The sequence below is a fragment of the Acanthopagrus latus genome, chromosome 2 (genome assembly GCF_904848185.1).
Source record: "Acanthopagrus latus isolate v.2019 chromosome 2, fAcaLat1.1, whole genome shotgun sequence".
In the NCBI taxonomy this organism is placed as follows: domain Eukaryota; kingdom Metazoa; phylum Chordata; class Actinopteri; order Spariformes; family Sparidae; genus Acanthopagrus; species Acanthopagrus latus.
Genome location: NC_051040.1, coordinates 3,269,957 through 3,294,129, shown reverse-complemented (window position 1 = coordinate 3,294,129; position 24,173 = coordinate 3,269,957). Strand labels below are relative to the sequence as shown.

At 40.9% G+C, this 24,173-nt stretch overlaps 2 protein-coding genes across 6 annotated transcripts; one reads left to right on the top strand and one right to left on the bottom strand.

Moving 5' to 3' along the window:
• Positions 1 to 86: 86 nt before the first annotated feature.
• Positions 87 to 4,934, bottom strand: ckmb (creatine kinase, muscle b). 2 transcript variants are annotated; one of them, XM_037088429.1, is made up of 9 exons: positions 4,885 to 4,934; positions 3,384 to 3,496; positions 3,068 to 3,164; positions 2,558 to 2,712; positions 2,310 to 2,442; positions 2,022 to 2,193; positions 1,360 to 1,483; positions 1,034 to 1,223; positions 87 to 659 (listed from the first exon to the last, which is right to left on the bottom strand). In XM_037088429.1, exons 2-9 carry the CDS (start codon positions 3,474 to 3,476, stop codon positions 481 to 483), a joined length of 1,143 nt encoding a protein of 380 aa, XP_036944324.1. In that variant the 5' UTR covers positions 3,477 to 3,496; positions 4,885 to 4,934; the 3' UTR covers positions 87 to 480. The 2 variants fall into 2 exon arrangements, with proteins under 2 accessions (XP_036944324.1, XP_036944316.1); XM_037088421.1 differs by lacking the exon at positions 4,885 to 4,934 and having other exon boundaries at positions 3,384 to 3,533.
• A 7,931-nt stretch (positions 4,935 to 12,865) lies between these two features.
• On the top strand, positions 12,866 to 23,949 carry klc3 (kinesin light chain 3). Of its 4 annotated transcripts, XM_037075350.1 has the most exons (15): positions 12,866 to 12,934; positions 14,249 to 14,344; positions 16,709 to 16,957; positions 17,093 to 17,158; positions 17,413 to 17,577; positions 17,888 to 17,963; positions 18,573 to 18,718; positions 18,809 to 18,891; positions 19,109 to 19,196; positions 19,834 to 19,935; positions 20,185 to 20,358; positions 20,551 to 20,650; positions 20,781 to 20,961; positions 21,360 to 21,426; positions 21,725 to 23,949. In XM_037075350.1, the coding sequence occupies exons 3-15, from the start codon at positions 16,748 to 16,750 to the stop codon at positions 21,806 to 21,808; spliced, it is 1,542 nt and encodes a 513-aa protein (XP_036931245.1). In that variant the 5' UTR covers positions 12,866 to 12,934; positions 14,249 to 14,344; positions 16,709 to 16,747; the 3' UTR covers positions 21,809 to 23,949. The 4 variants fall into 4 exon arrangements, with proteins under 4 accessions (XP_036931245.1, XP_036931226.1, XP_036931234.1 ...); XM_037075331.1 differs by lacking the exons at positions 12,866 to 12,934; positions 14,249 to 14,344 and adding an exon at positions 15,146 to 15,429; XM_037075339.1 differs by lacking the exons at positions 12,866 to 12,934; positions 14,249 to 14,344 and adding an exon at positions 15,156 to 15,617.
• Positions 23,950 to 24,173: the final 224 nt, after the last annotated feature.

The following is a 24,173-nucleotide window of genomic DNA, read 5'->3' as shown; positions in this document are numbered from 1 at the left end:
CAGGGCTGATACCGATTAGAGAGAAGGAGCTGAAGTGGGTCCAGAGGAGTCACAATTACCACATAAAGAAAACATGAGAGAGAAGGTTTGATTGTTGAATGGGGCATAATTTAATTGTCCAGTTATAATTTACAACCAAAAAAAAAACGTTTCAGTGTGTACATAGCCACGACCAGACTATGTATGGATTGATCCCAGGATGTTACAGAGAAAATGCGGGAGAGATGAATGGAGTGACAGGAAATTATAAAGAGGAACCAAAGCAGAGAAGGAAAAAAAAAAGATGAGTGAGATTTACAGAAGTAAGAAAAGAAGGAGAAAAGTGGAGCGTCTTCTTGATGGGAAGAAGTAAACAGGAAGTAGCCAGTTGGCCGAAGCCGGTAAAATAACTTCACAACAGTGCTACCTGTTCATTTTTTTTTTTCCATATAAAAAAAAACAAACACAGACAGTCATTCAATCATTGGTTGTCTGTCCAATTTACTTCTGGGCGGGGATCATGCCATCGATGGCCTCTCCCTTCTCAAGCTTCTTCTCCATCTCAACCATCAGCTTGACACCGTCAACCACGAGCTGGACCTGTTCCACCTCAGAGGAGCCCAGACGGTCAGCGTTGGAGATGTCGAACACACCACCGACGGAGGCTGTGTCCACACCACCTGGTGGGAAAAGAAGCAGAGTTTGTCAAGGTAACAGTAGGTGAAGAAACGCAAGATATCTGGGTATTCACTTAAAGAATGATTGAGGGTCAACAGATTTTCTCTGGTTGAAGAGAATCAAAAATCATTTCTACCATGAGTACTTTTTCTTGATATCTTCAACATATTTTGGTGAAATTGAGCCATTAGGTAAGAGAGAGGAGACGATAAACTAATGTTGCAAATCATACAAAACATTTAATATATTTGTTTACTTCTTACTTTTGCTGTTAACTTTACCTCATGCGACTGTTATTTTATAACCAAATCTTTCGGGGTTCTTCTGATAATACTTGACAGCTCCTTTTTTTTTTTTTTTTTTCGTCTTTTAGTACCTGTGCCACGCTTCTGCAGACGCAGCCTGGTCAGGATCTCCTCGAACTTGGCGTGTGTGCTGAGCTTGGGCAGCTTGACGTGCACGCCACCGCGCAGGCCGGTTCCCAGGTTGGAGGGGCAGGTCAGGATGTAGCCCAGATGCTCGTTCCACATGAAGCCGTGGTTGTGCTTCTTGAAGATCTCCTCAATCTGGCCGGTGAGGAGGAGAGTGAAATAAACAATGCATGATTATCAGAGTATAATTAGATTTATGTCACTGAATTCTGAGTAGACCTCTGAAGAAAAGACATCATATAGTTGTTGTATGTATGTTTCAGTGCATTACCTTCTGCAGGCCAGTGCAGAAGCGTCTGAAGACCTCCTTCATGTTGCCTCCCTTCTGCATGGAGATGACACGCAGGTGATCCTCCTCGTTCACCCAGACCAAGAAGGTCTTTTGGTCGTTGTGCCTGGAGAACGAAAATCAGGCTCAGTTTCACTTCATTCACGTTAGACAAAATAGTTCATGAATGTTACGTGGATATAATTCGCAATTTGTTAGCGATGTGCCTCACAGAAATGTGAAAGGAAACACTCGACCGTGGTTAACACACTCACACTGATCATGTGACTCATGTGAGGTGCAAAGTTGTGGATTTACAGGATTTCAAGCCTCTGTAATGGGCAGTGTATGCTGCAGCTGAACACACTGTTATTTGATATACATGACACACTTTCACAGATGTTTGAAAACAGAAGGAATCAGACTGTCATGTTAGGGCTGTGAGAGAAAGAGACAGATGGTGTTTAAGGTTGGCTTGGGAGTGGCAGATGGGAGATTTAAGCCCAGAGGGGGTCGTTTGTTTACAGAGTGTATATTTTGTTAACAGAGGCACAAAATCTGCTGCTCCACTTGATGAAAGCACATATCTGACCACCGTTTTGCCTTTCAAACTGTCTCATGTTGAATGAAAAGTTCGATTTCATTTGCATGTGTCTGCCCCTCACCAGATGCCTCTGCCGTCGGGCCAGTCACGGGCCATGCCAGCGCAGGTCAGCAGGGGGGAGACGGGCTTGTCGAACAGGAAGTGATCAGCGATCAGCTGCTCCTGCTCGGCGTCGGTCATGCCTGTCAGGGGGTAGTACTTTCCCTTGAGCTCACCCTCCAGGTTGGCCAGGGCTGAGAGGACAGAACCAAGAACATATGGAAAGAGGAAATGAGTCAGTTTTTTTTTTTCTACAAGTGATTGTGGTAAATTGGTAGATTAGCCTCACTGTGATTATTTGAACACTCACCCTCAATGGACAGCTTCTCAATGGCTCTGCGCTCTCCACGGCTGTTGTGGGGGGGCAGGGTGAATCCCTTGATGCTGCGGCCAGTACGCACACGGCTGGACAGCACGTAGTTGGGGTCCAGGTCATCACCACCCTGAGAGAAGAAGAAAAACATTAAACATTACAACATCTAAATCTACAGCCTCCTTTCTGCCGTTGCCACGTGCTGATCTACAACAGTTCTACCACTGAGTGTCTTGACTCCTCACCTTCAGGTTCTCGAAGTTCAGGTCAGTCCTGTGCTTGTCGGTGGGTTTGTATCCACCGTGACGGTCGGAGATGACGGGGTCCAGCAGATCCTTGAAGACCTCATAGGACTCCTCATCACCAGCAACACAGCCGACAGTCATGATGAAGGGGTGGCCTTGGGGACAAAGAGGAAACATGACAAGGTTGGTCACATTGCTAGCCAGCGCAACATTAAAATATTATGTATGTGGTTTTTTTCAGGGATACTGATGTGTCTAGCATCTTCCTGTTGTCTTGAATGCAAAGTTAAGTGTAACATGGAATTCCTGGACATAACTATTAACTTGGTAGAACAGAAAACCTGCCAGACATTTTGCCCGGATCCAAAAAGATTGCTAACAACTCCTGTGTATCAGAAAAATCACATATAATCATAACTCATATTTGTATTATATATCATGTTTGTCTCCTCACACACTATCTTTGCTGGTGAGTGTTAATCTCGATGCTGATGACTTGCTCCTTCTTACCGGGGTTGTCAACACCAGTCTGGATGATGTCATCCAAGGTGAAGCCGCTGGGGGTGGACTTGCCCCTCAGCTTGCCGTAAATCTCCTTGGTCAGCACCTATAACGAATTACACCCAGTGCAGGTCAGTGATGATACAGTCACATGATTTCCTCCATGTTTTATGAAACGTGGAGTAATTTAGCGTTCAGAAAATCCTGTTCTGCCAAAAGCAATGTATATGTGTTTTTGTTTTAAGTGCGTTTCCTAGAAAGCAGTGTCAGAACAGCGATATCAGCCATGTTTGGATGTGTGTTTGTGCCAGAGAGGGATTTGTACCTTGGCCATGTGGTTGTTGTGCTGGGAGAGATCGGGGAACTCATCGTCCAAGGAGAACTTCATCTTGTAGTCATTGTGGCAATTCTTTGCCATGGCTGCGATTCTTACTCCGTCTGAGAGGAGGAAAAAAAATAAATAAATAACAGAGGACATGTTATTTCTGAGAATCTGCATTTGGTGATAGAACAGTAAAAGAGAGGATAAGTTGGAGCTTTTTTATAAACTCTTTTTTTAGCTACGTGTATTTTTCAAACATCATTTAATGTTTCTTTGTTGCGGTGATGTGACAACGAATACCGTTTTTCTTTTCTGGCATTACTCCAAGTTTTTCAAGCGTTTTGTCCAAGAGTCTCCTGGCGACGTGGAGACACCTTCTCATTCTGTCTCTCTCCCTTTCTCTCCCTGTCAGCTGTGCTGTCCACGTTTGTCTCCCTGTTTTACTGCCTGTCCAACTGTCTCACCACCTGTCTTCCCCTCACACTGCAGATTATTAATAGCGTGGTTCTCCACCCTCCCATCTCTGCAGAGAGCTACAGTTTCTATCACATTATAATGAATGATGTTTTCCTCTCTCTCCATTCAGCCTCAGACTAATGCAAACTTAGTGGATGAGCCATGCCGTGATACGTATGTAGCAGAGAAAGAACAGTGGCACCAGAAGTATTCAAACTTTTTAAAGAGATCAACATTTTAAAGAAAGAAATAGCGCCAGAAATGCAAATGGAACTCTTTCAATATTTGGTCTATTTCCATACAGCAGCACAAACATCTCAAATTCACAACTTAATGATCTCGAACCTAAACAGAAATAATTTAATACATATTTCTAAATGCGGAGCTGGAGCCCAGAGAGCTGCAGCTATAGAATGTGGGGTCAGAAATAGATTTACAACCTTCATAGCGATCGCTCTGTATCTATTTACATGCTGGTCTCCTTCTCTGTGAGACAGACGACTCCTTCAGTTGCCTGAGTTGTAGTTGATTGATGATATACTGAAAGGTCAAAGCACTGCCTTCCTCTTTTAGATGACTCCACAGATTCCATGACCAAACTGAGTGCTCCTAAACTATTCAAAGTCAAAGTTGAAGCCTGCCCCGCTAGTGTTGGCAACAGCTGACACGTAGTAGCACCTGTTTAAATGACACCAACCTGCCCCCAATACCTAACTATCCTTTATTAGCAGACTAGTGCTACACAGAGCAAAGTCTCCTGAAAAGTTTCACTACAGTGTGCACCAACAGAAGAGCGATCAGAGTAGATTTTAGCAGTTTCCATATCTGAAGGAATACGTGCAAAGATTTAGAGGAATCCAAGACAAAAAAAAAAAGTTATCACAGCTTCAGAGTTCACCAATGGAGGAATCTGACTGACAGATATTTGGTTAAAAATTGTTTGGTCAGGGAGGAGATTTTTGTCCATACTGACACGGAAAAATCCCCCAAATCTTTCCCATGGATTTATCAAAAAGGATGACTAAAGCATCGCTTTGCTTTTTTTTACCTGCTTAGGAGAAAAGAAAGAAGTAACAGTTCCCGGGATCAGGTCCTCTCCACCGAATGTAGGTGTTGCCCAACTCTATCAGGTGATGGGCTTAAGCTTTTATACTCAAACCTCGGTCCCTATTGGCTGACTAGATGAGGGGTCCCCTCATTTGATTGGCCACAGGGGGTCTTTAGTGGCCGGGTGAGTTTTCTAAAAGGAAAGAACGAACATCACACTACACTCGAGACGAGAGACAAGGCAACAGCTGCAGCTGCTCGGCCCACCCTTTCACCTTCCACCTGCTCGTAGCTGCTTGGTAGTAGCCTGCAGGACCGAACAGTTGGGTCGACGAGGGAACAGCAGCACACACATTCATTAGATTACAGCTGCATGATATGGGAAAAAAAGCATATTGCAATCATGTTTGAGTCATAATCACCTTTGCACCCAATTTTCACTGACAAAAATAATTAAAATCATGACGATTCGTCTGTCTGTCTGTCCCAAACAAACATATTCTCTCAGATCTTGACAACAATATTTGGCCAGGAAAATCTCACATTTAACAAAAACTGCAGCTTCTGAAATCTGGATATTTCACTTACAGCCACATTGCTATTCTAATAATTTTCAGTGGATTGTGCAGGCCTGTAATAGATAGATTCATGTCATAACTGCTCTGCGGTGGAAAAACACACCCAGAGTGATTTTCAATGAGAGTAAATGGTGACAATGATTTTTTTTTTCCACAAGTGTAACATCATACCAAGAGTATAAATTAATGAATAATATATAGAGAGTTAAAATGTCAAAATCAGAATGTCATGCAGTCTAATTAATATTCCAGTGTGCATATTGCTGTGATACATGAGTGAGAAGGGTCTGTATTGTGTTTCACTAACATGGAACTTGGATCCATTTTTATTAGTTGCTTCCTGTCTCATTGTTAATGGCTGATGTGGGGTGAACTGTAAACCCAGATCTATGTTTTGTGAAGCCCCTCTAACATTGCAAAATCAAATTAGTTGTTTGCATGTATCATGTTATGCAGATATTACTTAGTAAGTTAAGTTTATGTTATGAAAGGGAAGGTCAGTACTGCAGCAAATCAGCAGACTTCCCAGCATGCATTGTTAAATGAGAGTAAAGACTCTACTGAGACCTTTCTTTTGTTATAATTTTAAGAAAAACATACATACATTTCAATATAAGCCAATGTGACAGTGACATGTGCAGTTATATGTTGATATGTTGGTTTTCACCTCGTCAGTTTGGATAAAAACAGGTCGCTCTGACAGTTTTAACGTGTAGCGCAGGTATGAATGCGTGCACATGTTCTGCACTGTATCTGACCTCCATGTTTCATAAGTGTCCCCGGTGATTCACAGAGTAACTGCCGTTCTCTCTGTCATCATATTCAGGAGTTAAAATAACCACTTTGTCTCAGATTACATCATCGTCATATTCAAGATTACAGATTAGATTACAGTGAGCGGCGGCCCTCTCAACTACCAGTTTACTAAGTGGACGTATCTGAATGTGTCAGTTTAAGATATGTGTGACTGTGTGAAATATCCTGTAGTGATGCATAGTGTCAGGCTGTCCAACGCCTGCAAGTCAGAGGAGTGAAAACATTCATTTTGCAGCATCATATCTGTGCAGCTTCCTCAGCTCATTTTGCATGTATCGTCGTCCTGCCTGGTGTGTTTTAGGTCAGAATCTCTTTGTTTCTACTGCAAAATGCCATCAGACAAGTTTCAGCTCACAGGAGGTTTTACATCAGTCAGATGTGACTGTAATTGTGAAACCTCAAGTCCAGCTCTGTTCTGTATGAATGCCAATGTTCTTAACCCTCCACCAGTAAAGTGATAGTCTCCGATAATCTACCCGCAGACAGATATTAAATCACACACACATCATGTGACAAAAATTAAATAACAGGGTGGAGCTCAGAGACACTGTGACGCAGACGGCAGATCCAGGCTTCCCTAAGAACCAACAGGAAACTAGAGGTCAGTTATTTAAGGAGATTTTGTGAGTATTTTCATTGCAACTCGTTTTTTTTATTCAATTAATTTTTTAAACAAGAGATAAATATTAGAATGATTATTTATTTTCACATTTCAACTTTTTAACAACCCCTCAACCCAACTAAACAAATAATTAACACTAAGAATACAAAGTGAAAATATGTAGATTTAAAAAACCTGGTATCTGCTGAATACCTACAGAAGAATTTACAAAAGACGTGGAAGACATAGAACTAGAATTAACATATAATGACAGTGGGTTTAATAAGACAAGTATAGTGAGTATATATTGTATGTTGAGTGATTATCTTATTACTGCAGGTCCTCTTATTTAAATCAGGTGCTCTGGGTCTCAGCTCCTCCACTTTAAATTCAAGTGTCAAGCTCCAGTTTCACAGCTGTGGCATGACCATCCACAGACATGACGTTCCACATTAGTCTTTCTCCAGGTCGCTTCATGTTGCTCAGTCGCTCTGAACATGCAAACACACAGGAAGTGACTATGTAGTGCACGAAATGACATAGAAACCACATTCACATTACCTTGTAATTCATGTGCAAACTATGAAATCCCTGTAAAGTAAAAAAAAACTATAAATAATGCATCTTATGCATGATGTTCTCTATTATTATTGCAAGATTAAAAATGAAATGACCCTACAAGTCTTCTTTAGACAATCATTGTGCATTTCACGTGTGCAGTAGCTCTGAATTACCCTCTATGACTTGCAGCAGCCTGACGGGGTGTGTAAACTCTACTCTAAATGTAAAATAACAGTTTTACCCTCAAACACATCCTTCAGCACAAACCCCAGTCTATAAATCCCAAAGGTCAAGCTGACCGATGTGCCGTGTGTCTTCTGCCCATTCAGACCAGTTAGTTCTGCTGCTTGTATACCACCGTGGCACATTTCCAGAATCCCAGTTTAGACTGTCATTCTATCCCCCAGCACTCCCCCCAACACACACACACACACACACACACACACACACACACACACACATACGCACCCATACCACCACCACCGCCCACCCCCAGCAGCCCCAGAACCCTGCAGCTGCCCCGAGGAAACAGGCACCAAGGACAGTTATGTAACCAAGAACACTGTGTGAAGGATTTTATAATTATTCTTTCTGCATCTCAGCAGAGTGCACACAAATTAGATTATTGAGCCTTTTATGCAGACTAAATTGCATTTAAATGAATGTTTTAGTGTTTTTTGCTGATGTCTGTGTGAAGGTTATGTTGTCAGAAGAGACGATCCATGTGAGGCAGCACGACTTCATCCTGCTGGGCACCAACTGCACAATCTCATATGTGCGACGGGTCACATGTGAGATTGTACAGTACAATTTGTGCGCGTGCCTTTGCAAATGTATGCATGCACACGTCGTATAAACTAACCGAAAGTTTTCCTGCAATCTTCCGCTGCAGTCTTGCGTTAAGTACAACCTCTGTGAATCTGATGTTGTTAGATTTTAGTTCAAATGTTTATGTTTTTTGTTATTATTGCTGTTAAAGTTACATGTGCACTAAATAAAACTGAAGTGTTTCCATGCATTGTATGTGTGAGAAACCATTGAAAAATGCAGAATCTTATGATAATATACGTTTGTGTAGTTTTAAAGATTTCAAAATAACATTTATCTGAATGTTAAACTGCTGTTAGTTATTTCATATTTGCGTCTTCCATGTTACATGTTAATGTTTTGTGTAGAGGCCGGAGTTGTATCAGTTATGCAGCCTGATTCCGAGTGGAGGTGCAATTGATGATAACAACGTATTAATAATCCATCGCTTCTTTAATTGTTTACTTTTCTTTCTGTTCTTGTGTTGTCATAATGGATGACGTAGTGCACCTCAAAGCTTGTTGCCATTCACCATAAGACTGAGAAAAGACAAAGATGTAGGACTTCTTAGAGAAGAGCGAGACCCTCTACTGCAGTCTGGATAGATGTCAAGATAAAATTGTAAGTGTAATTATTTTGGTCCACAATAATCAAGTAGAATCTGATATCGTGACAGCCCTAATGTGTAGGTAACATTTTAAGAGTCACTGAGACATACATATAATGTAACTTATCAACCTTGTTTGCATTGGCGTGCAGACTGATGGCAGATTCTTATTCACAGCGAAGGCCTGAGGGAGCAGTTGAGGGTTACATGCATTCACACATTCACACATGGGTGTTGCCAGGAACAACTGGCAGTCTTGACCACTCAACGACTTCCACTGACGCACATTTGGGAGGATTCTACATTATAAAGCTTATAACCCCTCAACTTGTCCTTGTGGTTTCTGTACTGAGAAGGAAGAGAGAGGGAGTAAAAAGAGATCTGGACTCTTATGAAGCAGCAGCGGCCCTCACGCTTTCTCTGGACTAACTATTTCAGACATACGAGTCTTGAGCCAGCGCAGGACAAAATCATGTTAACAGCTCTAGGAGCCCACAAATAGATGCAGGCATGTGTAAGACGACTCTGTCGATTTGTGCATGTTCAGTGTTGCAGTGGAATGAAGCTGAGGGAGGAGTGACAATGTTTTTTTCCATGGAGATGTGAGCGGTTTGTGTTTGTTTGTACACAACACTGAACAAATCGTAGGTGATGGAAATGTTTCACATGTGCGGACAGTTTCTGTGTTTCATCACAACATCACGTATATTTGGAAAAAGTAGTTTGAGCCTTTTCGTGGCTCCAGAGGAAGCTGAGTAAAGTCGTGATCAAGTAGTTCCAGTGTTGGACGGGTCAGAAGACCTCAAGTCTGGCAACAATGAGCATCTGGAGGTGTGGAGTTAGAAAGAACAGAGCTCAGCAGACATCTGTAGCCCCTCTCCATCGCTGAGTGGCATTGTGGGTAATCTGGGTATCAGATTTTGAAAAGAATAACGTGGGAAGTAAAAATATATTTCTGCCTTTCCATCTTGTTTTAAACCACAGTGAGTCTAACAATAACGTAGATAATTATCAAGTCGCCAGGATCATTAATAAATGACAGAATGAGATGATTTGTCGTTTACAAACCCAGTATGTTGATAGAAAGTAATCTGTGTGGCATTACACTTTCTATGAAATGCATTTGCTAATGCAAATTATGTTTATATAACTGCAAAGGTCAACATGAATTGGCTTTAGAGGTGCATAGTGCAAAAAGTTCAGAGTATATTTAGCAGCTGATCAGTGATCAGTGTTTCACCAGGTGCTGAATTTTCTCACAGCCCGACCTGCTTTTATTCTTCACTGTTTGATAGCAGATGATGCTGCTGCATGTATCTTATTTTTGGATAATAGTATTGAATTCCTGTCGGTTTTGTGTGTGTTTGGTGAAGGTGATCGTGGTGAGCTTACACTGAAACGTGATCTACCTGAGTGACCCGTGAGGGGGGAGGAGAGGGGGTGAACTGTGGAGTCTATCTTTAGTGCTGCTCACCAGGTCCTCTGATCTCCAGTAGCAGTTTTCCCGATTGAATTGCACCGACTCAGCTGTCAGTCTGTCTGTAACTCTGTCCATCCTTCGTTCATTCATCTGGTCATCCCACCTGACCAGACTGACAAAACTCGCATTTCTTTACCGAAGCAGCAGGATCGAAGTGAAGAGGACAGAATAATGGACACAGAACAGCTGACCGTTGGGATGAATCCATGACTGAGTCAAAGCATACACATATTTATATTCTCACATATGCACAACTTTATGTCTTGGGCCTTCACTACTATCACAAGTGAAAGGGCCCAGAAAAAAACAAAACACACTGCTCTCTGGCAGTTTGACCTTTTGTCAGTCTATGGCTGTTTCACATTGTAATGATGGCACAAGTTGCAGTCAGTGTGAGTGATGAAGATGCACGAAGACCCCCGGCACTTTTCATGAAACACTGTGAACACCCAGCTTTTCACCCTTTTAGAGGTATTTTGTATTCTTCAGGTAGAAAGATATGGTGATGTTTTGTGAGACAATGGTATGTGTGCTGTGTGTGTGTGTGTGTGCGTGTGTGTGTGTGTGTGTGTGTGTGTGTGTGCGTGTGTGTGTGTGTGCAGACGTGCCTGTGTGCCATTGTTCCAATTCATTCTGTAAGTCATTCATTTCTAATTTTACATCAGTGGGAGGCAGCTGTAATATTGTTCCTCTGCAGTTCTCCTGTGTGTGTTGCACAATGGTGTCTATACATACATACATATATTTATATATTTCCATACACACACACACGACTGCAGGGAGCACTGTCATTCCTTCCTGCTGTCGTCTGTCTGTTTGGCGTCAGCAGCAGTGTTGTGTTGCCGGTGTGAAGTCCCGTCGCCCGTCTCATCTCAGCATTGATCGCATTTTGTGTGCTTAACAGCTTCTAACACAACTCACACTCGGTCTCTCTCTCACACAGACACACACAGAGATAATCACACAAATTCAAGACATAAAATATGCATTGAATAGATATTGTTTCTTTAGTTTCCGTCTTGGCTGCGTGGTGTAAATACCACGGGGGGTACAGAGGGTGTTAATGTGTGTATACTTTTGCCACTCCTGATTGACGGCTGCATGCAGCAAAACTCTTCTGTCATTAACTGGATCTTTAGTGTGTTATGTGTGAATTGAAAAGGGACAAGGCTGTAGATCAATAATTAAAGATGCACAGCCATGACGAGGTTAGCGTTTAGCTGTTAATGTGTCCTCAGACTGGGACGCTGCAGCTCTGACTGCACAGTGAGACAGTGAGACGTGTATATAATCATGTCAGTCAGAAAGAAGAGCTGACACAATAGGTGTGATTAGAAATAACAAACAGCTTAAATTATTGTAATAACGTTTATAAGTAATGATGAAGAATACATTTTCAGAACAAAAAAGAAAGAAAAGAAGACAAAAAATGGGTTTACATTGAATGGAGTCAATAGGTAATGAGGCAATAATAATGTTCTTAAGAACAAAGACTTAACAGTTATTATAAAGGTCAGTGGGCTTTATGAAGAGATTAAGAGGGCTGAACTGATTTAGAGAGGCTTAGCTTTACACTCCAGAGATTTGAATCAGTTTTCGTCCTCTCTGGCCTTCAGTCCAGACAAACTATGTGAGAAAAGGAACATCGCAAGCAAAACAAAACACATTGTTGAGATGCAAAATCATGGCTAGAAGTGGTTCAGTTCAGTGCTTAAACTGACATAAACACCGCAGTTGTGTGCTGTGGAAATAAAGGAAATATAATTATTTTTACTGCAACTGATGAACAAATAAAGCGGTTTCTATTTTCTGCAGCGTGGTCAGAGGTTGAGGATTGAGTGAGCTCTGGCACACAGAGCTGTATGGGAAATATGTGGCGTCCCTGCAAAGTGCAGTGACATTAGTGAGGAAACCAAGTCCCGGAGAGAAACAGTGCAAGGAGCTTTTAATCAGAAAAGTTTCTTCTCTGTCGGGTTCATGTGCACACAGAGTCACTCTGTAAAGCTAAGTCACGTGTGTCTGATATGTCTGGGTGAGTGGAAGGTGACTGTTCCAGGTTCTGGTTTGTTCTGAGTGAAGTGTAAAACAAACTTCTCGCCTCTACACCTCACCGCCTCAGCTGCGTATGATCAGGACTGATGTCTACTGAGCTGTTTGTTTCACCTATCAGCACTTCTCCAGTGGGTAATGACAAATGTAAGTAACCGTTTACAGTTTGTCCTTTAATTAATTAAAAAAGTATTTTAAAATGTGAGGCGTATTGCTGTCGTCAGCTTGTGACCTGCATACTTTTGATTATATCTCAGTGGAAAGTATGCAGCACCTGTCTAGCAACAGTCAACCTGTTGTTTATATAGTCAACTGTTAACATTGATTATCTGTTTAAATAAATCCCATGTATGGCTTGTTAGTGAGACTCAAGACCTAAAGACTGATAACATGAATGAATGAAAGGTACAATTTCTAAGTTAACTTAAGCTCAATTTATTTCCACTGTCCTTGTTAAAGAAGATAAGGGTGTATGCTGAAGTCAAGCCTGACAGATGAACATCTTTGCTACCTGATTGTGTTTTGTTTATCGTGATCAGCTGTTTTCAGTAAGTAAGTAATAAGCTCTGGTTTTTCTTACAACCTGCACTTATTGACTGTATACTAACAGAGAGAGCTGGTGTCACATTCAAGCTGCTCTGGTTTGAAGTGTGACTTTTCGAAGCTTAACGACAAACGTATATTCTGACCCCTGTCCTAGTCTTTACCCTGACAGAGCTGCACGCAGGGTTGTTTGTAGGAAGCACAGAGGCCTGGAGGAGTTTCCCCGGGGGGCCGGTGGCCTTACATGGCTGGGCTGCACGGCCACCGTGGTCAGTTGCTGTGGCTCCTCTGCCCACCTGACAGCTGAGCCGTCCATCAACCTGCTCGTATAACTGTCACACACAGGCACATGCAGCACAGCTCGCACACATCCTGGTAGTTTCTATTTGTTGAGCCGCTCACTGACTACCACCCGGTGAATATTTAGAGTGAGAGTTTAAAGTGCACCTACATTTTTTTTCATTACAGACCTTCATCTCTGATTCTACCTGAATATGTTTTAAAATGTTTGGAGAGTAGATGAGAGAACAGTAGCTCCTCTGCTTTTAGTATAACTCTAAAGTAAGTAGCATTAGCAGCATGCTAACGCTATAACCAAATGAATAAAGGAAACGGCGCCCTCTATAGAAAGTCAGACCTCACCAACAGTAGCTCTAAAGAAAAGGAAGTCACAGCGTGGATGGACCACTGAAGGATGTCGCAGACACAGGGGCCCAGTCAGGAGTGTGTCCAGGGAGTGGACGAGGGTGGGTTAGGGTGGAATCTGAGATCCGATTGGTTTCCCCAGGTTCCACCTCATTATCCTAAATATGATTGGCTAATTGCCCAGTCAGAATCAGGACCTTAGTTTGTACATTCTTATCGTAAAGTTAAAGTTTTGTACAATGCCCTTGACAAACTGAGATGCTTAAATTAATAAATAAATGAATCAGACAGAAAGCAAAAACGTTAACCTCTTGGGTCAGTTGGGTGGTATATAAATGGTTATAGGCTAAACAGTATGTGATTTTAATAATTGTATTATCTTTCATATCTGTCATCTGTTTAGATATCTACTAATTGGTGGTCATATTAAAAGAAATATGATATTTAGATAACACATTAGAACTACACAATTTAGTTTAACTATTTGAAATTAAAATAAGACTGTCGACAAATGTACCACACAGAGAGAAGTGTAAACAGCCAGTTCCATGGGGATCAAACACAAACTGTCAAACTCAAACGTCAAAAATCTGTCATCAATAATCTGTCATCAATAACCTGTCATCAATAATCTGTCATCAATAACCTGTCGACAATGATCTGTCCCTCCTCCTGCAGGCAGTTCATCTCTCTGACAGATAGGTGGCCTTGTCCTGGGCAGGACATCACGGCCAGCCCTGGAGCCGCAGTGTATGGTGGGAAATATGGGATCAGGTAAGCTGCTCAGCTGCGTCAAGACACGCAGACAAAACTGGACAAATGCAGGAAGTCATGATGCTGTGCCTTCAGAATAAAAGCACAGTGTTTTGATTTTATTTTAGGTGAGAAATGTTTCCAGTTCTGCCTATATGAGACATATTTATTGGGTTTGATACAATACTTTAGAAGCTTATTTTAATATATCCCATTTTTTTCTCATGCAGCTGTTATGCTGTTGTTCATACTGTTGTTGTAGATACTGTTACACACAATTTTCATATTACATTAAGAACTAAAAAATAAAGTAGAAACAAAAACTTTGACCACAGCAACAAAACATTCTCTAGTATCTAATTTTCATAACTTAACTACTTCTTGACATTACTTTAGTTGGAGGCAGACAGTGATCAGATGAGAGGATAAGATGCACACGTTATTCCCATTGATGTGTGCACAAATAAAAATTGAATCCTCCAGACTTGTGGCTAAGCCTTTATCCCAGTTTAATGTGATAAATATCTGTTAAACTTATTTCAGAGGAAAACAAAAAGACTGCACAGTTTGGTGTGTGAGCATCTTATCCTCCTGTCTGATCACTCGCTGCCTCCAACTAAAGTAATGTCAAGAAGTAATAAGTGATAAAAAGTGATGATATGCTTGAGAATATATTGCCGCTGAGGTCAAAATTGAAGCCTCACAGTCCAAGTATTTTAAAAGCAGCCATTTTATTCAGAAAACAACAAAATCCTCATGGTAACCAAATCCATTTGGTACATCATGTATATCAAAGTTGAGCCTGTGCAGACAGCAGACAGATCATAAACATGGAGGATGTGCTAACTCTTCATACAACTCTATGAATAATCAGGTTTTCCAATGATTTACATACCAAACTTATTCTATATGTGAGCAAAAATTGGAAATAACTGAGGAGCATACTAAAAAGTTGTTATGTATAATATTTAAATCCCCCAATCTCGCGCTACACCTGCAGCGACGCGACTTTTACTCTGAAGGTTATAACCGGAAGTTTGATGACGCTGCTGCTAGCTTGAATGCTGGTGAATCCGTGATGACAGGCGGAGCCGATGAGGCAGCAGGTGAATCATTTACATTTTGTAGTTTATCTCCTCGTTCCACCTGTTTAACGCAAAACAAACCGAAAGATACGTTGAGCGGAAATGTTCGACTGTATGTGACAAGTTCCGCTGTCCAAAATAAAAACAATAACATCCGCTCAGAGTGGACAAAAAGACGAAACCACGCCGCCGGAGCCTGGACTTAGCAGGTAGGCTATAAATAACTTTGTGTGGATCTGAATTGTAGCCTGCGTGTTTTTGTCTCTGTGTTTATGTCGTAATGAAGACCACAGTTATCATAATTATGCGTTCTACAGCAGCCGACGATGTTGTTTTTTTACTATGATAGTAACAGAAATGTGTCGTGATGTGACGCAGTCGTCTTCAAGTCAGCCGTTTGTCTTTAGATTTAAATTTACTTAAAAAATACATTGAACCTGGCGTGTTGGAAAACTGACCCGAGACCAGTTAGACCAGTTACACCGACACCGACAGACTGCATGGAAACAAGTTCAAGACTGGAAAATACACACAAAATGTTCAGTTGAGATATATTTTATACCAGCTATAATATGTAAAATATTAATGAAATATGTCTGATTATGAATTCTGTCACAATACTGTGAACTATTTTAATATTCAATTCCAAATCACTGATTTTGATTTGATTCTGATTTAACATAGTTATATTTTGTTTCATATGTACACTATATTTTTTTGTTTGTATATATTTTTTTTCATGTCCATATTATATGTTCAATTTAATATCTTGGGAATGTTTGTGCACTTTGTTATGTGCAGGTTATTTGGGACTGACAGAATTAATCCAAACCTGCAAAACTGTCTGTTGCACATGTTATGTATCATTTGTATCTAGTTCCATATTCCCACTTCTCCTCTCAGACTCAGAGACGAAACTGAAAACCCTCAAATGTAGTAAAGTTGCTGACAGTTTGTGTTTTCTTCACCGTGTTCTCGTACGTTTCAAATTTAATATCAATACATGTTTTTCACCAACTTTCTCCTACAGCTCAGCTTCATCAAGTTGATTTAATCAGTGAAAGTACAAGATATTGCAGCTTCTGTGTAGATTCAACCCTAAAAAGTGAAACGGGTGCTTGCTCAGTCAGTTTCCTCAACATTGGATATCAAACTTTATTAAATTATAGTGTAACATCATTACCAGCCAAGCAACACGCAGTCCAAAACCCCCAGAACTCTTCATTTACTGTCAATCACATTAAAGAAGCTGGAACCAACAAATGTTTTGTCTTTCTGTCCCCCTCTGTGCTGTTTCCAGGTCAGTTGTTGTGACAGGAGGAACCTCACAGTTGGAGCCATGTTGTCAGGGGAGGAGATTCTGTGCAGCACGCAGCAGGTGATCGCCGGGCTGGAGGCGCTGAGAGGAGAGAACCGGGGCCTGCTGGAGAGCCTGCAGGAGCCGCTGGAGAGTCGGCCGACGTCAGAGAGCGGCAGCGTGGAGCAGGAGAAGAGCGGCATCGTCCTCCAGTTACTGGAGAGGATAGAGCTGGGGCTGAGCGAGGCTCAGGTACGAAGAACAGGAAAGCATCATGACATATTTCTGGTTCTTCTGATGTTTCTACTTTAAGTTTTATTGGCTATCAGTCCAAGTTATTACATTGATGTCTGTTTTATATCTGAGGTGTTTTTCTGGCCTCTGCAGGTGATGATGGCGTTGTCGGCTCACCTTGGTTCTCTAGAGGCAGAGAAACAGAAGCTGCGTGCTCAGGTGAGTTTCTGCAGGAAGTGATGACAAAGATAAATTCTTCCACTCTGTCGCTCTTTCCTGTCTCCCTCCTTGTCATTTTACCTTTTCTCCCCCTCTCTCTTCCTTTCTATTTTCCTCCCATACATCATCTTCTTCCCCCTTCCCTTCCTTTCCTTCGCCATCATCTCTCCTTTCCTCACCCTTTCGCTCCACCCACTTCCTTTTCATACTGTCCCCCTCACCTTTCCTCATCACTTCCTTCGTGTCCTCCTCAGGTGCGTCGTCTCTGTCAGGAGAATCAGTGGTTGAGGGACGAGCTGGCTGGTGCTCAGCAGCGGCTGCAGGACAGGGAGCAGGAGGTGGTGACGCTGGAGGAGCAGAACAAACACCTGCAGTTCATGTCCTCCATACGCAAATACGACCTGGAGGAGCCGCAGCTGGTGAGGACAAGACAAACACAAACGTGTCGGTGTTTATATTCAGAGAGGGTTTGTCATCAGCACTACACCAGGCCAGTGTGTGTTCAAGTAACAAAGGCTCAAAAGTAGAAAAACAGCCAGACAACATTCAATATAATTTAGATTTAGATATAAATAAAGGGAATAAGCATGTTTTTTTTAAATATATTTAAAATATGGACATCTTTTTATGTGGAATGGATGTGTAATCACAACCTTTTTACAATCAAATAACTTGTTAAGTCAAATGTTGTTGCGCTGAATTATGCTGAATGTGTTTTGTTCCGTACAGGATGACAAAGATCCGTCTTCCACCAAGGAGTCTCTGGACGACCTCTTTCCTACAGAAGACGAGGAACAGTCCCAGAGTAAGGCTTTCCTTGGGTTTGCGAACATGTTGTCACAAACCTTTTCTCTCAGCTGGTAGCATACAGTCGTAGGGCAGAAGTCTTGTGTTTCTCTAAATGTAGCATCATCACAAAACAATCCAGTCACCTTGGTGTCTGTTAGATCTCTCCTGTTTGTATAATCATAATGAGCTCAACATCCTGCACGTTTACCTGTACAATTATTGTAAATACTCTTTTATGAAAAGAAGGGCTTTCTTTATCTTTGCTGCTCTTGATAGATAATCTTTGGATGCAACCATGTTGCTGCAGCTCATGATGTTTTTGAGTAACAACTCTTCACGCAAAGCAAAGACATTTCAAGCTCTGATGTCACATTTTAGCATCTACATCACATGCAGAGTTAATGAGTTTACAGCCTGTGAAGGAAAATCAGCTTCAGACAAGCATATCAGGGATCTCTTCAAACTGGAACAAGATGATATTCTGATTAGGCTGGTATTCAGATTATTAGTGGAATACTGGAATACATCTATGTGAAGATTTTATTAAGGTTTAATCTTATTTAATGTCAGCGGTGATAAACTGAGTCCAGACTCGTATCACATTTCTTTGCGTTTGTCTGCTCAGTGTCTCAGCCTCATCACAGCAGCGCAGCAGCCGCTGCTCAGCAGGGCGGCTACGAGATTCCCGCCCGCCTTCGGACGCTCCACAACCTGGTCATCCAGTACGCATCCCAGGGACGATACGAGGTCGCTGTGCCACTCTGCAAACAGGTGAGAGGGTTTGTTGCTCTTCTGGTCCGACAAAAACGATCTGAATCCTGCACCGGCTTCACTCTCCTGATTAAAATAATGTCTCAACAGGCTTTGGAAGATCTGGAGAAATCCTCAGGCCACACACACCCAGATGTTGCCACCATGCTGAATATCCTGGCGCTGGTGTACAGGTGAGGACTGTTACCGTGGCAACAAATCACCACAACATGCATAAAGATTATCCCGCCCAAAAATGATGATGTCCTCCGCCCTGTGGTCACCTTCAAAGACTTTTATATCAGTGTTACACAAAGCGTCAGTTCATTATTATTTAGATTTGTGTGAAGTTTCTGTTTACCTTCTTCTCAAATGTTTTTCTGAGAACTCTTGATCTGTTTTTCTCTACAGAGACCAGAACAAATACAAAGAAGCAGCAAACCTGCTGAATGACGCGCTGGCGATCAGAGAGAAGACTCTTGGAATAGACCATCCGGCTGTGAGTCGCCCTCCTTTTAAACATAATACAAGATGTTTTTAACTGGTTATGAAACAGTTTCATTTTAATACTGATGCTTCTATATGACCAACATAAGCAAAGAGTCGATCAGAAAGAAGATGTTTATCTCTGTATGGTTCATCTTAATGCTCAGACTCAGATTCCAAAAATGAAACCTTCTTTTCTGGCTTGAGGAAATAAGTTCCTCTGTAGTTCTGATGGTTCAACAGCAGAACTACAGTTGAACTGTAAAGACTAAACATTACAACTTTTTCACTTTTAGCTGTAGCTAAACAGAATCATGATTATCAAGTAACTAAATCTGTTAACTGTTGGATTACTTGTAACCTTGTTGACTTTGTTCCACTATCATTAAATTACACTTATAAATTTCACATAGCCACAAATGAACAGATGTTGTGTTGTTGCTGTGCATCCTGCAAACAGCTGTGTTTTAAGACAGGAAAGATTATTTTAAGAATACCTTGTGTCTTTTCTTTCACTTGCATCCAAAACAAATGCACTTGTTGTAAACCTGTTTGGAAGGGCCACATGTTCAAACCTGTGTGTCATTGTGTTGCTGGGAGCACTGCCTTCAACATCACATTGTGTGTATCTTGTGTTATTGTTCACACAGGTGGCAGCAACGCTCAACAACCTGGCGGTGCTTTATGGGAAAAGAGGGAAATACAAAGAAGCAGAACCGCTGTGTAAAAGAGCTCTGGAGATCAGAGAGAAGGTGAGAAAGCATGCATATTACCACACTTTGAGGATTAGAGTTCATATATTTTAAAACTGAATTTTACTTTGCACTTCTGCAGAAGTTAGATTTTGAATGCAGGACCTCTTAATAATTGGACCCTAACACACAATCCAAAATGAACACAGAACATTTGCATGTTTAATCTCTTAAATATTGTCATTGTTATGGAAAGAATAATCAAGTTTTAGTCCTCACAGTGCATTTTTTGTCTGAACGCCACCTCAGGTTCTGGGCACCGACCACCCAGATGTGGCCAAGCAGCTGAACAACTTGGCTCTGCTGTGTCAGAACCAGGGGAAGTACCAGGAGGTGGAGCAGTACTACGAACGCGCTCTGCACATCTACCAGAGCAAACTGGGACCAGACGACGCCAACGTGGCCAAGACCAAGAACAACCTGGTAAGTATAAATGTGTTGTGTCATTTTACATTTACTTTCTTTTTACTTTTGTACAATATTCAGTCTTTTATGTCTCCCAATTACCAATTCCTGAAGACTGCAGATGGAAGTAAATCAAATTTCACAACATTTTTTGTTACCCTCCTCTCTCAAACCATTCTACACTCAACCACTTTCCCATTTCCCTCTCAGGCATCGTGCTACCTGAAGCAGGGGAAATACAGACAGGCTGAATCACTTTACAAAGAGATCCTGACCAGAGCACATGAAAAGGAGTTTGGATCTGTAGAAGGTACAAAACAGCAGCAGATCTCATCATGCATTCTGTTGTGGACTTGCCATTTCTGTAGCACCATGTGGAAATGACCACGAGGGTTGTGTTTTTACTACATCATGTAAAAATCAATTCATTGGTTCTTCAGGTGATGGTCATCCCAGCTGGTCCGGTGCTGAGGAGGGCGGCTCTGGCGAGGACGGACTCAGTAACCTCAAGCGCAGCGGCTCCTTCACCAAACTCAGAGAGTCGATTCGCCGGAGCAGTGAGAAACTGGTCCGCAAGCTGAGAGGTGTTGGAATGGAGGAAACGAGCCCGAGGAATGCTGGGTAATAAAATATTCTGTTAGAAAAGGTGTAACACCTCCGACTGTGGGTCTGGTAACAATCCCCCAGATCAGTAAAAGTGATTTTGTTGGAGTTGCGGGTGTTTCTTAAAGTGACCACAAGGAACTTTTATGTGTTTATGAAACAGTCTGCTGGTTCCTCTGATGATTATAAATGACCTGTAACAGCAAACGACACAATCAGCGAAAAGACTGCTATTTTTATATAGTGATTATTAACAGCTGAGCTCAGGTCCGATCACGTATCACCACATTAATCACATTAACCCATCACAGTCCATCCAGTGGTCTGTCACTCACTTCCAGAACAGATGAGTGTGCTGCCGAGATTTGGCCCCTTTTTTAATAAAGATTTTAGAGTTTATGATGTTCTATTTTCAGGATGAAGAGGGCGAACTCTCTGAATGTGCTGAATGTTGGTGCCAGAGAGAGTCAGGACAGCGTCAAGGTGAGGAGACTGTTGATGTTTATGCAGTAAATCTGGTTATCATAGTTTTCAGTTTAGTCGTGCATTTCTAGCTAAATTCTTATTACTGTGGTCACTCTCTGCAGAACAGTGTAGATTTACTTACCATTCAAATTTTGTTTATTTTCATAAAAGAAACCATTTTTTGTCTGTTTTGCATTTGTCCCAATCTTTACAGATATCGTATTTACACTCCTAATACTGACACAGGCACCTTTTTAATAACTTCACTCATAACATGCAGTCACTGAAGATCTATTGTTTGTGTTTTGTTCACCAGTCAAGCCGTCTGACAGACGCTCGAGGTCTGAGCTCCAGCACGCAGAGCCTGACGAGACGAGGTTCACTCGGTGGGGCGAGCTAACACACAAACACACCTTCTACAAACAGCTAAAGAAAACTGGAAAGATGTTCACACGCAGCTCTACGCTGATCGCTCCTGTCAGGTGTCCTACACCAATGTAGATTCCCCACTTCGAGTCAAAAAATGGCTCTCATTAATGGAAACTTTATCAAAAAATATCCATTGCAAAATGGAGAATCACACCTCATTTAAAAATTAGATTCAGGTAAGAGGAAAGTCAAATAACAATAAATACGACATGTTTGTCTCCGGTGATGACGTGTCTCCAAAAAGTGGTTCACAAATTATCTACATCGCACTGGAAACTTTCCTTCCTGTTCACTTGAAACTTAATATCATTCCTTCCTGGATGTAGATTAGAAACAAATTCAGTTTCGTCATTACAGATCGATTAGCTCGAAATGGAAAACATATTGTGAAACGCACAAATCCTTTTAAACCTTGAATAACACCAGAATCTACCCTGTCAGAGAAGTTGTCATGATGTTTTTGACATTATATTTGTATGAAAACACCCCACATCACTTGCAGGTTAACAAAAAAATAATCTGTTATACAATTTTATATTTTTAGGTACATTTTCTATCAACAAAAAGTTATTTATGTTTTAAAGTTTCTAAAAATGAACAGGCACATTGACATTAAAGATAATCTTTTTTAAATGTTATAAATTATCTCTTGCGAAGTACAGGGATGTTAAGTTGTTTGCACAATTTTCAAATGTAAATGTTACATTTGGTTTACGAGGGAGAAGTTAAGCTATCGATTTGTACTGTTACAGAAGTTATTTTCATGTGTTTTGCCTTTTAAATGTGCAGGTAATTCTGATTAATATTGTCAAATCTAATGATAAAAACACAAATGTGTTTCTCAGCTGTGCTGTACCACAGTTCTGTCATTCCACTTTATGAGAATAAGGACCAACTTTTTTAAACTTAAATTAAAAACGTAACACTTGAAAGAGAGAACTCTTTAATAAAGATATTTTTGCACATTTATATATTACTGATTAATCAAACTACATTAATTTATTATTGAATATTAGCATTCCTTAAATTTCAATAAATTGCATTTTTCAAATATGTATTTGTTGCATTGTGAATTTTTAACAACTGATAAAAATAGTTTTGAAATACCTGGGGCCGGATGTGTAGATGATTTATACTTTTACATATAAAAAACATGCACATGTATTTTTTTCCCACCGTACCGTACGTACAGCGTCATACATCTGACAGTATGTGTTTGCATGTTTTTTTGTGAATCTATAGTTTTATACATCTGGCCCCTGGAGACCCAAAGTTATTGTTGTGTGCCTGAGCCGGCGTTGTTTTGATGATTTTAAACTGGCTTGGACTGAACTGAGGTCAGTCAAGAGAATCAAAACATCCGGCAGCAGCGAGTGCAAACCAGAGAAACACAGAGTGAATACTGGACCTGTAGTAAACGGATGGACATTTGTCTCCATATAGCAGCACATGCAGGGGATGCTTAAACCCAAAATACTTGTGTGAGTGAGTATGTTTTGGGGTTTGACCCGCTGTGGGAAAAGTAGCATCATGTAGCAGAATTAAGAACAACTTTGAGGAACAGGTAGCCAACTGAATCATGTCTATTTCATCTTGTAATGTCACGTCTTTGCTTATTCACTGAAATGCCTGAAATCAACAACTATTATAGATGGTAAACTATCTTTTGTTGACGTGTAGATTTATTTGTGGTCTTTTTTTAATATGTTAGAGCGAAAATTACTTGAACTAGTAACTGAAGGCGAACTCCAGATTTGGTGACTTGACTATGACACTGGATGTCCTCAGAAATCTCGACTCCCAAATACTTTTCAAATACCAGCTGATGCTCACAGGTTTTATTCCAAACGTCGTCTTAGGGCTCACTTCCATTTCTTTACTCAAACATATCCTATTTTTCCATGATGGAGAACTACTGATTGTACATTTGCTGTGGTAGAAGATGTTGTTACTGCTGTTTGATTACTGAGTTACTGTAAAAACTACAGTCTGTAAGAATGTTATATACAAATATGTAGAAAAGGAACTTCTCTGTTTATTCTGGTAAATATGAGTGTTTGTATTTTATATTTGCAAACGTGAGCTGAAATAAATTACAATAATATCCTTGTATACTTTATCCTTTTGTGTGAATGCAAATAATGTTGTAATTGAATATATTTTTAAATATCTAGTCCTTTTTTAAATTTGATATTTGAATAATGTATACTTGTTTTTGTAATGAGGAAAAGGCCTCGTAAATAAAAAGGATTAACTGCCCGTCCTGATCAAAACGCTGAAAACTGAGTTTCAAAACATCTTCACGTTGGAGAAGCAACTACAATTTCCCAAGAAGA

What these genes read in the sequence shown, in the direction of transcription:
- ckmb (XM_037088429.1), bottom strand. Translation starts at nt 3,476, where the DNA reads ATGGCAAAGAATTGCCACAATGACTACAAGATGAAGTTCTCCTTGGAC. An exon ending in GACTGGTGTTGACAACCCCG is followed by an intron (nt 2,713 to 3,067) that starts GTAAGAAGGAGC and finishes TTTGTCCCCAAG; the next exon opens with GCCACCCCTTCATCATGACT. An exon ending in TCTGCAGAAGCGTGGCACAG is followed by an intron (nt 660 to 1,033) that starts GTACTAAAAGAC and finishes TTTTCCCACCAG; the next exon opens with GTGGTGTGGACACAGCCTCC.
- klc3 (XM_037075331.1), top strand. An exon ending in CCAAGACCAAGAACAACCTG is followed by an intron (nt 20,359 to 20,550) that starts GTAAGTATAAAT and finishes TTTCCCTCTCAG; the next exon opens with GCATCGTGCTACCTGAAGCA. An exon ending in GGAGTTTGGATCTGTAGAAG is followed by an intron (nt 20,651 to 20,780) that starts GTACAAAACAGC and finishes TTGGTTCTTCAG; the next exon opens with GTGATGGTCATCCCAGCTGG.